Source organism: Sipha flava, unplaced genomic scaffold (genome assembly GCF_003268045.1).
Source record: "Sipha flava isolate LNK unplaced genomic scaffold, YSA_version1 289_pilon_pilon, whole genome shotgun sequence".
Classification (NCBI taxonomy): domain Eukaryota; kingdom Metazoa; phylum Arthropoda; class Insecta; order Hemiptera; family Aphididae; genus Sipha; species Sipha flava.
Window position 1 is genome coordinate 12,007 of NW_020272960.1, and position 17,307 is coordinate 29,313.

At 31.4% G+C, this 17,307-nt stretch overlaps 4 protein-coding genes across 4 annotated transcripts; 1 reads left to right on the top strand and 3 right to left on the bottom strand.

The window, feature by feature from the left end:
• Window positions 1-241: 241 nt before the first annotated feature.
• Window positions 242-847, top strand: LOC112685739 (zinc finger MYM-type protein 1-like). Its single transcript, XM_025557708.1, has one exon. It carries the CDS (start codon window positions 242-244, stop codon window positions 845-847), a length of 606 nt encoding a protein of 201 aa, XP_025413493.1.
• A 6,744-nt stretch (window positions 848-7,591) lies between these two features.
• On the bottom strand, window positions 7,592-9,669 carry LOC112685735. The gene is made up of 7 exons (XM_025557704.1): window positions 9,556-9,669; window positions 9,363-9,494; window positions 9,037-9,248; window positions 8,779-8,962; window positions 8,382-8,714; window positions 7,905-8,245; window positions 7,592-7,841 (listed from the first exon to the last, which is right to left on the bottom strand). Exons 2-7 carry the CDS (start codon window positions 9,455-9,457, stop codon window positions 7,678-7,680), a joined length of 1,329 nt encoding a protein of 442 aa, XP_025413489.1. The 5' UTR covers window positions 9,458-9,494; window positions 9,556-9,669; the 3' UTR covers window positions 7,592-7,677.
• Window positions 9,670-12,561: 2,892 nt separating this feature from the next.
• LOC112685748 lies at window positions 12,562-14,485 on the bottom strand. The gene is made up of 5 exons (XM_025557716.1): window positions 14,168-14,485; window positions 13,503-14,090; window positions 13,354-13,418; window positions 13,197-13,286; window positions 12,562-13,130 (listed from the first exon to the last, which is right to left on the bottom strand). The coding sequence occupies exons 2-5, from the start codon at window positions 13,626-13,628 to the stop codon at window positions 12,695-12,697; spliced, it is 717 nt and encodes a 238-aa protein (XP_025413501.1). The 5' UTR covers window positions 13,629-14,090; window positions 14,168-14,485; the 3' UTR covers window positions 12,562-12,694.
• Window positions 14,486-14,887: 402 nt separating this feature from the next.
• On the bottom strand, window positions 14,888-16,144 carry LOC112685740. Its single transcript, XM_025557709.1, has one exon. The coding sequence runs from the start codon at window positions 16,142-16,144 to the stop codon at window positions 14,888-14,890; it is 1,257 nt and encodes a 418-aa protein (XP_025413494.1).
• Window positions 16,145-17,307: the final 1,163 nt, after the last annotated feature.

Consider the following 17,307-nt stretch of genomic DNA (forward strand, 5'->3'; position numbering starts at 1 on the left):
AATTTTGTAGCTGTTTATTCCAAAACCGTCAAAATATTATTCAAAAAATAGATTCAGCGCATGCTATTCAAATTGATCAAAATAGAAAGAGATTAATTCCTATTATTCAAACAATTATTATTTGTGGGCGGGAAGAAATAGCTTTACGCGGTACCAGCGATTACGGACCTCTCTCTTTAGACAATTCTGAACCTACTTACAATGATTATTATAATACAATAACTTCCAAGCATTATTGAGAATGCGCATTTCGTGTAAAGATAAAAATCTAACATATCACATTGAAAATCAAGCGTTAAATGCTTCATATATAAGTCCTATGATTAAAAATAATTTTATAAATATATGTGGAAAAATTATACAGGACCAGTTAGTTAACAAAATTAATCAGGCAAAATGTTTTTCTGTATTAGTCGACGAGTTAACTACTGACGTATCGCGTGTTGAACAGCTGTCATTGTGTGTACGTTATTTAGAAAATAATTTAAATATTAAAAAAAATGAAATCAACAATTATGTATTGAAAGAAGACTTCTTACAATTTGTACCGGTAAATTATACCACTGGTCAAAATTTGGCCACAGTAATTCTAGTTACTTTAAAAAATCTTGGTATAAAATGTGACTATTTACTTGGCCAAGGCTATGATGACGCCACAGCCATGAGTGGTAATTTTAAAGGAGTACAGTCTGTTATAAGAGAAGTACATCCCGCTGCACTTTATGTCCACTGTAGTGCACATTCGTTAAATTTAGCACTTACTCATTCGTCAAACATTCACCATATTCGAAATTGTATTGGAACAATAAAATCTGTAGGAAATTTTATTAAAATATCGGCTAAATGAACTGAATTATTAAAAAATAAAATAAAAGAATTTCTTCCTGAAACTAAATGGACAAAATTAACTTCCATGTGTGAGACTAGGTGGGTTGAAAATCATGATGGTATGCTTAGATTTTCAGAAATATATAAACCTTTATATATTGTAAAGCTTTACAGTTATATAAGTGTGTAACAACTAGTGAATTTATAATAAGTATGATAACTGCGACCACACTTTTTTTCTATAACTTTGCCATTATGTAAAATATTGCAGTCGGTGAAATGTGATTTAAGTGAAGCAGTAGATCATGTTGAAGTGAAGTGAAAGATATGCGAACAAATATTAATGAAAATTTCAAAGAAATATTCAATAAATCAGAACAATTGTTCATATCCGTGAACGAGGAAGAAAAAATAAAAATACCAAGGTCAGTAAGTCGTTCAACAAATAGAATAAATGTGGATACCAAAATTCCTGAAGACTATTTTCGTATTGCAATTGCAATTCCATTCTATGATAATTTTATTAGTCAACTTAAAGAACGGTTTTCCAAACACAAGACGATTTTATCGTCTTTGTATTTATTAATACCAAAAATGTGTTTGAAATATAAATTCAGTAAATATATTTTTTAAATTTTATTTAAATATTTATATTTTTAATTTTGTTTTTAAAACAAATTTAACAAATTGGTTTGTATTTAATTTATATAAATATAAATTCAGAAAAGGAAAAGAAAGACCAAAAAAGAGATGGTGGATACAATTGAGAATGATATGAGGGCCATTAATGTGTGTGTAAGAAATGTTTAAAATTAAGATAAGTGGAGGTTTAGACAAGGGTGGCAAACCCAAAATAGTTGGAAAAAGGCAAAGTTGAACAAGAATTAAATAAAATTAAAATTCCTTCACCATTATATAAATGACAAAAATAACAATCTCGTGAAATTTTATACAAAGTTGGATTAGTCACACTGACAAGTCATATTTGACAGCCGTTTATTTATTTATTTATTTATTTGTTTGTTAACGGGCTGGGCCCTTTACAACAGTTTAACATAATACAATAGTATATAATTTAAATAATTAATACAAAGACACAATTAAATTTATAAGATAATAATTACGGAATAATAAGTATAGTAATGATTATAAAACAAATATAAATATATATAATAATAAATATATCAGTTTTGATGAACGGTGCTCTCATTGGCCAGCCGCATCATGCGTTCTAACGGATTATTTCTGCCATAGTTGGTAGTGTGCGCAGGAACAACGAAAGGAGCATGATATCTAGTAGTACGGGAAGGAACTTTGAAATTGACTAACGAGAGAAGTGAGAGAGCATCTATACGACCATCAACCAGTTTATTCAGAAACTCTATGTTAGCGTTAACTCGCCTGTCAGCCAGTGAAATGAGGCTGAGTTCCTGCATAACTAAGAAATAGTCGTGGGGAGGATGATTTATTTTTAAGACAAAAGCAACGCAAGATAAGAACCGTCTCTGCACACGTTCTAGTTGATAGGAGTTAGATACCGTATAAGGGTCCCATAGGACCGATGAATACTCTAATAGTGAACGGACCAATGAGCAGTATGCGCATTACAAACCCAAGCGTTTTTAAGGCTTTGCAGCATATCATTTCAGTATGGGAGTGAAAGTTGAGATCGTAATTAAAGATTATACCTAAGTCTTTCTTACTAAATACCGATGATACACTTGAACCATTGATGGAGTAAGTATAGTTAATAGGAAAGCGGTATCTTAAAAATGACATTTATTTACATTAAACTGAAGACCAATATTATTAAACCACGAGACCAGCTTGTTGAGATCATTTTGGAGCGTAGAGCAGTCCGATAAGTTTTCAATTTTCTTAAAGAGCTTCAATTCGTCGGCAAACATGAGTAGTTCATAGTTTTTGACAATTTCCTTGATGCCATTTACATACAAAGAAAACAATATTGGAGATAAATGTCCTCCTTGTGGAACTCCAGAAGAGATCTTTGAGATGGATGATTTGCATCCGAACACTTTTACACACTGGACTCTGTCTGACAAATAAGATTTGAACCAAGACAACAATAGTTCACCGAACCCAGTTTTGTATAGGATCTCGATTAGGCGGCCATGGTCGACTTTATCGAAGGCTTTAGTAAAGTCTGTGAAAATAACATCAACTTGGATGTGCTTTTCAACAGCCTTCAAAACAAAGTTGTTAAAAACGAATAAATTAGTAGTGGTCGAGACAGAAGTTCAAACAGTTTGGTATGTGGCTCAAAATAGAGACAGGTCTATAATTTTTGACATCAGCCTCATCACCAAATTTAAAAATAGGAGCGACAGAGCTAATCTTGAAAGAAGAGGGGAAAACTCCGTTATCGATTGAACGCTTAAAAAGTAGCCACAGTGGAAAACATAATGAAGATTTCACATTGTATAAGAATACACCTGACAAGCCGTCGGGGCCTACGGACATAATATTTTTTAGTGCGTCTAGACCAGCGTCAACATCATCGATGTTGAATGAGCAAGAGCTAGGTAGGTCATGGAACAAAAAAGGAGACGAATGGTCATTAGACAAAGGAGGAACATAAGACTGTATTGAAGTAATGGGAAAATAAGTTAGAGACAGACTCTGTACCCGAGCTCTGTAAATTCTCAAAATGTACTGAATGGGGAATTTCGTTGTTAGATTTATTAACTCGGACAAAGTCCCAAAACGACCTGGGATTAGACTTTAGCATAGACTCAGTGCCAGACAAGAAGACAGTATGGCATCTCTTGTATTCTGTTTTGTAAGAGGCACGAAGTGCAGAAAATTCAAGTGCATAATCAAGGGGACAGCGTGAAGCTTTAAACTTGGCATGTGCTCTTTTCTTGCTTAAAACAATATGCTTAAGATTTTTTGAAAACCATTTCGGGAATGTCGAGGGTATATAAGACACTTTCGGAACAAAGTTTAAAATACAAAAGTGCAAGGTGTCATAAATTGCCTTAGCAGCTTCATCAACGTCGAGAGATAATATGATCTCCAACCAATTAAATCAATTTAGGAATTCGCATATTTTTGAATAGGGAGCACGGCGGAAGTCATAATAATCATGGGAGCGATCAAGTAAAGGGGAGAGTTTGTCCAACTTTATCAAAATATCGAGAGCCGGGTGGTAAGGATCACAAGGTACTGCTGAAGTTACGGCTTTAGATATATAGATACTGTTGTCATTGGAGAACACAAGGTCCAAGACAACACCAAAAGAGTTTTGAATATCATTTAGTTGGAAAAAATTAAAGAACGCAAAAGCATCGGGGATACATTGAACTCTGGGATTAGAAACCGTATTGTAAAGTAAACCAAAATCATCGTTGGACCACATAATATCTGGCAAATTGAAGTCCCCACAAAAAATGAATACACATTCTGGATGCAGGAGAAGAACAGATTGTACAGCGGAAATAAAAGACTCGTAAGCAGAAAACGGGCAATTGGGAGGAAAGTACACTGAACACACTACATAGTTGATGTTATTAAAACTAAGTTTAACAAATAGATGTTCAACATTAGTAGCTGGAATGTAAATTAAATTAGATACTATGTCACTACGAATGGCAATGAGAGCGCCACCATCTCTAGAAAAATTACTTGTTAAACTATTTCTATCACATCTATAAATGATATAGTTGGATAGACCAAGTTCACTGTCATAGAAGCTGTCACATAGCCATGTTTCAGTGATACAGATAAAAACATAGTCAAAAACAGCGACATTGCATTTTAAAATACTTAGTTTGGTTCTTAAACCACGTCAATTTTGATAAAAACCTAAGAGAATATGGTTACAAGTACATAAATCACTACATAAACAATAATCCTTATTATTATAATTATAAGCGTGTATATCAACAAGAGGATCACAGGTAGGTGTACATGAAGAAATTAGTTTTTTGGAGTGTCGCTTAGAATCATCTCCGGCGTAAGACGACCCCAAAAGCGTTTGACCATTACGCCATCAGGCCAGAATGAAGGTTCGAGGACATCATCAAGCTTCTTCGCAGGCAGGCGTACATGGAATGAAGAATATGATGGGTGTTTTGTCACTAATTTATTTATGGTCACATCTGAGTAGCTATTGAATAATTCAGATTTAAGCATAGTGGTCGTTACACATGGCTCAAGTCTTGATACAAAGATATCAGTATGCCTCCGCACCGGAACTGATGACAACTTGGAGGATACACTTTTATGAGAGCCAACGATAAATTTTAATTTTATGAACGAGGATAGACTAATAGTCGATTGGATTGCAGGCTGTCTAGAATGAGTATCCGTATTCAACTTGGAGAGTGAAGCAGTTGGTAGATTGTTTGAACCAGTATTCAAATTAGGAGAAGTGGTAACCTTAGCAGTCATATTGAGACGGTTTAGCTTATCATGTACCTTAGAGTTACTAAGTGCTACAGATTTGAGCTCATCGACAACGGATTGAAGAATAGTGGCCACATTTAATGAGTTCTCAGAAGATAGCGAATTAGGGTTAGAAGAAGATCCTTTTAAGAATGTTGACAATTCCTCACTTAATTTCACACCTGCAGGTAGTGAATGAGTAATAATGAAGTCAACTAGCATGCTTTTTGTCCACTTATTCAGCTCAATAGAAAGTAGATCATTACTTTGGGCCATTGCGTTAAACGACTAGTTTAACTAATAAGCAAATAATCAAATTTAATTAAAATGAGACGCCTTTAAAAATGTAGATAGGCCAATTAAATTACACCTTCGCTAGAAGCAGCTTAAAGGTCTATTCACACTACAACGGAACGGAGACGGGACGGAACCGTGCCAGAATTTCATCCGTCCGGGTCACCCGTTCTGTTGCGTTCACACTAAACGGAACGGACAGGGCTAGATTAAATAGATAACGTAAAATCAATATGACTTTTCCTTATCCATAATGTAACTTAATAATTATGTATTAAATAATTATAAATATAAATATAATTAATAAACAATTAATATTCATAATTTAATTTAATTAAAATTTAAATAATATAAAATATGTACACTGGTTGTAGCCTGTAAGTACCTTGTACGTTCAACGCTGAAAATAAAATTGTGATTATATGAACAAATAATATGTTTTTGACTACATGCGGTCCACCAAATGCCGATTCTCATACGATTTGACGGAAAATCCGGACGGAAACCCGTTCAAGAATAGTCGCAAAGAATATTTTTATCGCCCGTCCCCGGGCCGTTGCACCGTTCCGGATAAATATGAACGCTTACATTTAAAAATATAGAAACAATATTTGTTACATGACCGGACGGGTTCCGTCCCGTCTCCGTTCCGTTGTAGTGTGAATAGACCTTAAGTGTTGACCTTGACACGTGCCGCGTTCTAATCAAGAAGAGTTCAGACGCGGGACGCCGCTACTTATCGTTAGGCAATAAGTCGTAATTAACTGATAAAGTGAATTTTATTTGGTTTTACCTTTTCTCGTTCACGTAGTATAACAGAATTAAAAAACTAACATTAAGGGGATTGGAAGTGCTCCGTTTCTAAAGCCGCGTACATACGAGCGCGCCGAACCTGTAATGCAACGTTGCACGCGCGGCGCGAAATAATTTTTTATTCACAACAAACACGCGCTGCGCAAACGATCCACTGTCAACGAGCGCAGTTTCCCGCGAACATTTTCACGCATAGTTCAGACGTTCGGAGTCGTACCGTAACTGACCATAGTCGTTTTAATTAAGTAATTTTAAATTTAATTATTTGAATATAAAAAATGGAGGCTGAAGAAGCTTTACTAGTTTGTAGTGCAGCAATAGTTGTTTTGGGAAGTGCTGTACCAAAAGAAAGGGGTCGCAAACGAAGATGGTGGCACACTGAGTTATTTAAAAAACGTAGTGGAAATGAACTTTTAATGGATTTAAAATTTCAAGAAATCAGTGGGCAATATAAAAATTTTACTCGAATGAGTTCTTCAACTTTTGAAATATTATTGACAAAAAATTACAAGTAATTACAAGTACAAATTACAATAAAAAACTTACAAGTACTAGTAATAAATAGGTTACGACAGTGTACTAGTGTCAAAGCGGTATGCGCGTTTCAACGATGATAAAAATAATATAAACACGTCCACACTGCGCCGAACATTTCCTTTGTGTTCGTCGGAAAAACCGACAAAAATTGGTTCTCTCCGCGCGGTTGCAGTAACATCGCGCGCGTGTTTCAAATACTGTCCACACGAACGAGCGCGCCGCGCGTGCAACGTTGCATTACAGGTTCGGCGCGCTCGTGTGTACGCGGCTTAAGGAGTAAACGATAGGCATTTAGTTTAACAGTTGAAGTCGCTTACTGCTGTTGTACGAGTAGTAAATGCTCATTTGTGTGAGTGTCCGTGCCTCCCTACTACCCGCATATTCAACAACGGTGCAATATTCATCACAATATCCAAAACCGGTTTTAGTCAACTAACTTTATCTAATAATACAATAACAAAAGTCATTAAGCGTAATTAGAGTAGTATGCGTGTGTGACCCATATTAGGTCAACGGCCTGCTACATAATTGCATAAAATAAAAATCACAAGTAATTCATTCATAAATAGTTATAGTTAAAAATAAATCAATAGTAATACTGACTACGAATTTTATAAAAAAAATTTTTAGAACGAATATTTATAACATCTAATTATTAATTAATTCCAACACAAGCTTTTAGCTTATAAGAAGTGTGCAATTTTTGCTTGTTTAAATTTCTTGTATTGCAAAACATAAATAAATATACAAAAAATCAAGATGTATAAGAAATGAAATAAAAAACTAAAGGTGACAGAATTAAACAATTTTTTCGGGAATGCCTGGTCTTATTGATAATCCTCGATCAAACCTAGAATCGATTATTTCTGGAAGTAATGACTCCATATAAAATCGAGTAACAAAAAGTTCAATTTTTGTATTCCAAAATGATTCATCTCTAAATATTTTATCTATCACAAAACCTGCCAAAATCATAAACATTTAAAAACGATTAATAACGACTAGGTATATAATAATTTGATTACCTTTGGGGCTCCATACAACAAAATAACAATATTTTTTTTCGGCAATATTAAGTTGGCCTTGTACTTGAAAATAATAATTGTCCGTTTTTTTTATAACAAGCTTCCCCTTATAATCGGTCATATACTTTAATTTTTCGAGAGTAACCGCTTCCTGTGGTGTGTATTCTTTTATACTCGACGGACATTTTATTTCCATTATCGAGTCTTCGTTTATTAACCCGTCCGGACTCGCAGCCAAATAATGTAGAGATTTATGAATAAATAAACCTGCTAACTGTATAGTTATTCCTAAAGTTTCTTGAACGGCGTTTCTGGTAATTGACTCATTTTCGATTCCATACCTATATAAACGAAATAATATTTAAATATAATGCATACTAATTTATAACATAGTAACAAATTATAGTTATAAATTAAAATAAATCAATAAATAATATTTAGTAACTACGTCTCAATTATTAAAAAACTTTAGCTTACCTCGTAGCTGAACTTCCTTGAAAAATATCGTACAAAATATGCTTTACAGTATTTGCACGGGAAGTTGTTGGTCGAAGCTTACAAACCTTTCCAAAGTTGGACGCCGTTAGTCGATACTTTCTATATTGTTGCCACATATCATTATCTTGCTGTCCAATTGTACTTCGTTCAATCGCTACTATCTCTTCAGATTTTAATGTTATTTTTTTCAAAAATAGTTCCTTTTTATTTTGATACTCATCAAAAGGCATATCAATTATTTCGCAACCCATTTCCACAGCTCCATAATCATCATCGGGTCCAGAAAATAATTTACGCTTGTTCATTGTAAAACTATAAATAATATTAAGTGGTTGTAGTTTGATATTTATTTTTAAAAATATATCAATTAAATTACGTCGATTTTTTAAAATTTAAACGTCGTCTTCTTGATAATTCGCACATTTTATCAACTTTTTTAATATATTTTTTTGTAATTATACCAGGACTTAAATTAGTCATTTTTTTATGTAAGTGACTAATGTAGTTAGATCCAAAATTAAACGATGTCACTGCAGTATGACACCTAGCACTATAGGATCCTAAAATAATAATTTAAGATTTAAAAAAATACAATATTTACCTACAATATGATACGTTTTTATAATAATTATACCTCGTAAAGAATAGTTGATTCTTTTGCCACCAACGTACTTGACAATCACGTTATTAAAACCTTCAACCACATTGTTATTGACATTATAGATCAGGCTCGATACATAATGTGCAACTATATTTCTGGCCCCTAAGATATCAGCCCATAATCCAGAAGTTTGCATTTGAGGAACTAGATTAACCTCATTTTCTTTCAGGCCTTTACAAAAATAACTAAAAAATAAATAAAATATAATTTATACATATATGTATTGTAACCCACTAACTTAATTTTAAAAATAATTATTGTTCATTTGGTTTGTAACACATTAAAAAAAAATTAATTACCTAGCACAATCATCATGGTAGCCAAATACGTGGTATGGGCAATTCAAAATATCATGTTTTAAAAGAACGACTCTTTCATTGTGACTAAGATTCATTTCTTTTCTAAAAGCTATTGCCTTCGTCACTGTACATCTTTAAAAAAAAAATAATTTATTATACATAGGTTTGTTAATTATTCATAAAAACTCATTACCGTAATTTAAGTCGTCTATCTTTTAAAATTTTCCTCAAAACTCCTGGTACTACTATCCCGGAGGTACTCTTTCGACGAGTGGATATATCCACAATACGATATATATATTGATATATATATCATATTATATTATACTGATATATAATATATATCAAAATTTAAATATTAAACGTGGAAATATTACAAATTATCAACTACAAAAATGTTTAGAACTTTTGTAATTTTTATCGAGTATTGTCAACATTGCTACATTTATTTTATTAACGAGTAAAAGGTACGTATGAGCAATTTTTTAATACATTTTCAAAACTTTTTTTCTAATCAAAATAATTTACCATACATTTTACAAAAACAAAAAGACAAAAAATATTAAAATTTTCAAATACTTTTAAATAAATCAAAAAAAAAAAAAAATTAAGTATTTTGAAAATTATACTATTTATAACGCACGGTGATATAAATAATCAATACAAATTGTTCGGTGTGCTGTACATTTTAACGAATATTTTGTTTTTACTTTTTATTGAATTTTTACAATCATAAAAAAAATATTCGGAACTTTATAAAGTTACCATACTATAGTAAAGTGCCAACTATACAAAATCACAAATGTTTTTAGAAAAAAAATTAAATTTTATGCCTTTCGATTAGAATTTCCATACTAAGTATTGTAAAAAAAAACCACGTTTAAATATACCTAATGATTTCCTGTGAAGATATTAAGGGTGATATGGGACTTATGGGACATACTGTATAATAATTAAAAATCAAATAAATGTCTTATTCAATTTTTGATTTAAAATGTAAATACATAGTGGCCATAACTTATTGGATTCACAATTAATTTATTTATTCAATAATAGACTCAAGACAGGCTCTTCTGATTTGTATGCTAACTAACTCACAGAAAATATCGTCTTTTGACTCACTACTCCGGTTAATGGGACCATTTGCCAACTATTAAATGATTAACAATTGGATGGATTTCTCTCCATATTGAATTAGGAATAGGCATTATAAATATCGTTTTAACGTACTTTGAACACTGCACTAATTGAAAAAATGATGGGTGAAAATGACATGATGGGTCATATACTGAGACACGAAAATTAACTAACCCATAGAATAAAGAAAAGATAATTGAAAGTAAAAGTCACCGAGAACAAGTTTCGAAACCTTGTGATATGGCAATAACGTTTTAAATCTAAATATTATCGAAAATATATTATAATAAATATCTTATTCAAGTGCGGTCAACATTTATTAAACACTTTTTTTTTTAATCTTTAGATTGGTTAAATGACTTTGATGGCTCTCCACTTATCCCTATCCATTACAGCTACTTTTAGTTCCTTATAGTTGGTTTCCCCTATATCGTCTATGATCTGTTTCATAAATGGTGTTCTTGGTCTACCTCTTCCAGCTTTTCCTTCTATTTTTCCTTCTATTATTGTCGTTATCCATTCATTATTTCTCATAATATGTCCGATCCATTCTTTCCTCCTTTCTTTGATTGTCGTCCATATTGCTTTTTGTTCGTTCATTCTTAGGTATACTTCCTCATTTTTAACTTTCTCTGTCCAAGAAATTTTCAGTGCTCTTCTCCAACATCATGTTTCAAATGCTTCAATCTTTTTTCTTTCCGCTTTTAATATCGTTCATGTTTCTGCCCCATAGAGAGATATACTCCATACAAAACTCTTTATAAGATTTTTCCTGGTGATTAAGCTAACAGTGTTTAACGTTAATAGGTGTTTCTTTTGGTAAAATGCCTGTTTTGCTTGTGCTATTCTGTGCTATTAAACACTAGTTGTTCATAAATATAATATTATAATTTATAGTTATATATACCCGTACAACTTGCGTTGAATTAATTAATAATTAAATAATAATTAAAAGTGTATAACAGATGGCAAATATCTTTTGTGTGTATCGCAGATTATATATTTTTAATTTTATTCAAAATTATTTCTGTTCACATAAAAATAATAAAATAACTATAAGCACAAATAATCTATAATTTTTATATTTCAGGTAAAATGTGCGCAGTAGTTAATATTTTCGGATATGTAGTAGTGTTCATAACCTGCAAAATATATCCAGCAATGTCATCGACTTTTGGAGTGTTAAATATTTGGTCAATATTTGGTGGATTTTGTATTATCACTGCACTATTTGGTCAATTCGTAATGCCAGAAACAAAAGGAAAATCACTCGATGATATTATAAAATCATTTGAATCGAAAAAGAGCTCTACTTGAGTAGACACTAGTAATGGGTCAATAGCTATGACGAAGTGGCGGTAATTAAATCGGGTTAAATTGAAAACTTTGACCAACCATTTCTAAATCTTTAAATTTTCTCTGTCATAAATGTATGTACAGCATTCATACAACATTCAATGCAAATATATTTGAAGATTGTACTCACAGGAGGTAATAAGTAAAGGTTATGCATATATTGTTGTTACCTCTTTAGTATTCAATAGTTTAAGTGTTAGAATAAATATCGTATAAAAATATATATATATATTGTATATTTAGTAGTAGTATTTTGTTTATGCAATTTAAATAATATTGATATATAAATGTACATTTTATTACCAACAAATTATTTTTAAAAACGACTTATTGAATATTTTATAAATTTTTAACCATAAAATACTGCGAAATCTTACGTAATTTCGACAAATTTAACGTTACTTAACCCCTTTATAAAAAATATTTGAAGAGTTACACTTAACTTTTTATATTAGGTAAATTTAATATTTATGAAGAACTTTAAATTACTATTTTTAAGCTTTTTTTAGCTAGCGAAAAATTTCTAGTTTCAAAAAACAAAAATTTGAAATGTCTATAAATTGTTAAAAAAATATTAAAAATATTTTGTAAATGTTATCATGTATTAAAAATGCAACTTTAAAGATTAGGTGAAAATTTTAAGTATCTACGTCTATTTGTTTTTTAAGTTACACTAAAAACATTAATTCAATTCAGCCTATAAAAATTTAAAAAAATTATTTACGATAATATAAATATAATATAATAATAATACTTACTACACCAGAAAGGGCATTGTAGTTACTTTTGTAAGACCTTTTAGACCATGTAACGTCTGCTACAACCGTAATTAGTGGTATTCAATTTTCGTCTACGTTATTTTCTTCCACTGCAAGTCTAGCCTCTTCTTTACCAGCCATTTCCATTGCTTCTATAGCTGTGTTCTCGGTGTGTTTAATTAAGTCATTATGAATTTTTTGATATAACGGATTACTCATATTAGGCATATTTAAAAAAGCTGAAAATGTGTCTAGTTGTGTATACCCTTGTCCAGTATTTACGATTGTAGCTACCATTGCCGAATTTACAGGCATACTAGCGCGATTTTCATTTGTAATTATTTCTTGTTTGTTACAAAAATTACACATAAAAACAAATTCAGAAAAAAATCCATTTCTGATTTCTTTTACCAAAATTAAGTTTTTGAAAGTACAATAGAATGAGTGGTGGTCAATATTTTTAATAGCATCAAATAAAATTATTATATCAACTACACGTCGACCACTACATTTCACCCTTTAAAAATTATAAATTATTTTTTAATTTTAATTTTCAATTTTATAAAATTACTCCAACACTTACTCGACAGGTATTATATTATTTAATGATTTTTCGACAGTATTAAAATTTATATTTTCTCTTTCAGCCTCAATCTGCGTTCGATTATCATGTCTGTTATACAAATATAATGTAAATTATTCCTCATTTTTTACAACTTATTGTAGTTTATAATACATACTTTTGTAAGTAATTGCTAAAAATAATTTCATCACCAACAGCAACCGGTGCGCCTAAATCTGAAACCTGATAAAATAGCTTATAATGATATGTTCATGAAAGTTAATCGAATTAAAATATACCAAATTATTAAGGTACTTTTGTACTAACCTGGTGATCAATTATTGGGTTTTCTTTTGTTTTAATAAAATTTTTTAATTTTTGCTTTTTAGATAAAATTGTTTTACTTAAATACCGACGTTTTTTCGTCCCGTATCTATAATCTTTGTTATTCATTATTTTATGAGATCTTGGAATAATAAAAATATAATCAATATCTAAAGCACTGATACTAATACACTAATACTGCACTGAAACTAAACTTTAGATGTAGCACCGTTAAGTACTAACTACTAAGGGTCCGAACGCACTGCGGTATTTTCGCCGTCGGGTCCGAACGGTTTTACCCGAACGGTTTTTACGTTCACACCAAACTGCTATATTTAGACGGACTGCACCGCACTCGACGGTTTCGCCGTTCTCCGCCGTCGGTCGCCGCAACATGCTGCGGTTTGACGGCGCTGCCGTTGTACCGTTCGTAAAGTAAACACATTGTTTCGATGGGAAGGAACCCACTGTGACTATAGTCAACGGTTAATTTTGTAATTTTGCATATTTTTATATTTTTTTTCTAATTCACCAAATGCTTCTGCGACAGCAATCACTTTAAATAAATTGTCATAATCATCTAACTCCATTCTAAATAAATTAAATGTAATATAATAAGTAGGACTATGCATTAAATTAACTAATAATTTAATTTATAACTTACTTACATGTATTTAGGTGTTTGTGTACAAATCGTGGTACGTAGGTATAAAAAATTTAAATTTACAGTATTAGATATAGTGAAATATAGTAAATACAGTAGATCACAGACCATAGTAGTTGGTTAACCAACCACTGTACTATCAACTATCAATATTCAATTTTCTTATGGAAATTAGAAATTGATATTTAGCCAGTTTAGGTGCGAAAATTGAGTGATAACACCTATTGTATTAGCGGTAAAAAATCGCAATGCGGTGCGGGTCGTAAAATCCGCGAACGGTAAAACCGTTCGGACCCGACGGCGAAAATACCGCAGTGCGTTAAGACCCTAAGTGTCGACTAAATACATAGATAACTTCGGGCATAATCGTACAGTAGGTACAGTCGTTGCCAGATAAATTGAGACGGCGGCGGCGGCGCGATAACGGAAAACCAGTGGTTCTCCGTATTTCAATATTATTACCGAAAATACATCAATAAACCAACTATTGTTACAAAAAATATTTTACGATATTAATTTAAAATCAAATATTTCGATAATAATCTTTTATTTAAGAACAAAAAGTAGAAATTGTAAAATAATATAATTAATATAATAATAATAATAATAATAATAATAATAATAATAATACATAATATTAATAATAATATGATGAAATAATAATAACATCTATATGCATTATAATATTATAAATAACCATTTTAATATACATAACAATAGTTTGTTATGGCTGTAGTGGTGCTACACCCAAATCATCGTCTTCATCTTCAGTACTTGTATCACTATCGTTAGTTGTATCATCTCCGTACGTTACTGTTAATTTATCCATTTCGATGTCCATAAAACTTTCATTTTTCCACATTTCTTCTTCTAATTTTTTCACGTTTGCACAAACTGCTCCCCACTCAGAATCACCCATAGATTCCATTTTTTGTTTACACAGTTCTGCGATTTTTTTGATGCTACCATTATGATTTTGTTTTGCAATGTACTGTTTTACTTGTGACCAAATCATTTCAATGGGATTTAAATCCGGATGATACGGTGGTAGTCTAATAATATCATGGCCTTCTTTACTTAATATACCATCTAAAGAATATTTAACAAGCACTTGTTTGTGTTTACGTATTATATCGTAAAGTTGTGGTTTAAACATAGTTGAATTAAAACTTATATTATTTTCAGTCAACCAATTTACCATGTCTTTTTTTAAGCTATTTGAGCTTGGAGCACGGTTAGATTGATGACAATGATAAGTCGCATTATCCAATACCACAACAGAATTTTTACTTAAATTTGGTAGTAATTTTTCTGTGACCCATTTATAATAATTATCTTTATTCATATTATCGTGGTAATCACCACTAGAGCTTTGAGCTTCCCATGTTAGTAAAGCATTAGGAACAAAACCTTCTTCTCCTCCAGCATGAATAATTATTAAACGTTTTCCTTTACTTAAACTTTGTTTCACTGTATTGTCATCATCGACGGAACTCCATGATTTATTAGCAACATGTGATGATAATACATAACTTTCGTCAGTATACACTATTTTTCTACCTTGTCTACGAAAATCAAGTATTTTTTTTAAGTATTCTATTCTTTTCAAACGTATATTATGTTTTTCTATCAACAATTTTCTATTAGTTTCAGTTTTACGAAATTTGAAGCCCATTTCCGAAATTATTCTGTTTAATGTTCTAGTACTCCCCAAATTCATAAATTGTTTTTGTTTTTCAAAAATAAGTTTAACAGTAGGTACAATTTTATCAACCGTATACATATCTGTGATGATTCGCTTTAAAGCACATCTATCGAAATCGTCAACTAAAGCTTTAATTTTTGTCACATTATTCCTTTTTTTATCAGGAGTGGTAAATGTAGCCAATGTAGAATTTCCAGTTAAATCCATGTTTTTCTTACCTTCATACACAATACGTTTAACTGACATCGTATAATAACCAGTAGCTTCTGCAGTCATCGTATACAACCTACAGTTAGCCATGTATTCATTTTTATCTTTAAAATAATTAAAAACATTCCAAATTATTTCCCTAGCTTGACTGTTAGCTTTACGATTTTTAATTTTTGAACTCATTATAAAAAAAAATATTTATTATATAGCGTATGTTTTCAGTACAAATGAACACGAACACAATACTGGCACGAATGAGTAAATATCCATCTCTATTAGTATATTCCATAATGTCGAGATCTATTAATAATTAATATTGTCATTGGTTAGCCGAGTCATTTTTTTTTATACATTTATAATAAACAAATATTGTTGATACGACTGAAGTGCTTGCGCGGTCAAAACACACCGGGTTAGGTTAGTTGTTTTTAGCAGTGTAGGGCAACCAGAACGGGAGAGTACAGAAAATTCTGCAAATAATTTTTTGCACTGAACCGGGTTCGAACTGGTTACTGCGCGCGTCGTAGCTGACTGTGAGACCTTAGCACCAAACTACCAGCGACTAGTTTGGGCTACACTTAATGAAAAGCGCCGCCGCCGCCGTCTCAATTTATCTGGCAACGACTATATATTGTGTAAAATCATTACAGTAAACATACCAAATTATAAATATATTGCAATTCATTTGAATTCATTATAGGTCTATTTAGGAATTATATATAGGTACGCTGGCGGCTCGCGTTGCGCGCCGGTATCAAACGTTTCCGGGAAACAATTTATGGCCCGCACGCGCATGCACATGTCTTTACATTTGATGAAATAAAATATTTTGTTCCGACAAAGAAACTAATTTCAATCGATGTAGACCTAAAAGCCTGACAAAAATACGTCAACTCAAAATGATCGTATTTTAATTCTGTAAAAATATTTGTACTTGTCGTTGTGTTTTTTAGGTTTTTATGGAAGTCAATTTTAGAATAACTGTTTAACATTCTTAAAAAAGACACTTAAGTTAATCTAAAAATTAAAAAAAAATTTAGAAACTCAAATAAGATTTAAAAACAATTTTAAAAAAAATATCAAAAATTGATTTCCACAATAACCTAGAAAAAAGGTCGATCAACTCAAATCTTTTTACAGAATTAAAATATGATCATTTTAAGTATGCGTAATCTTGTCAGGCTTTTTGGTCTAAAACGTGAAATAAATACGCTGCTTCCAATCGCCTT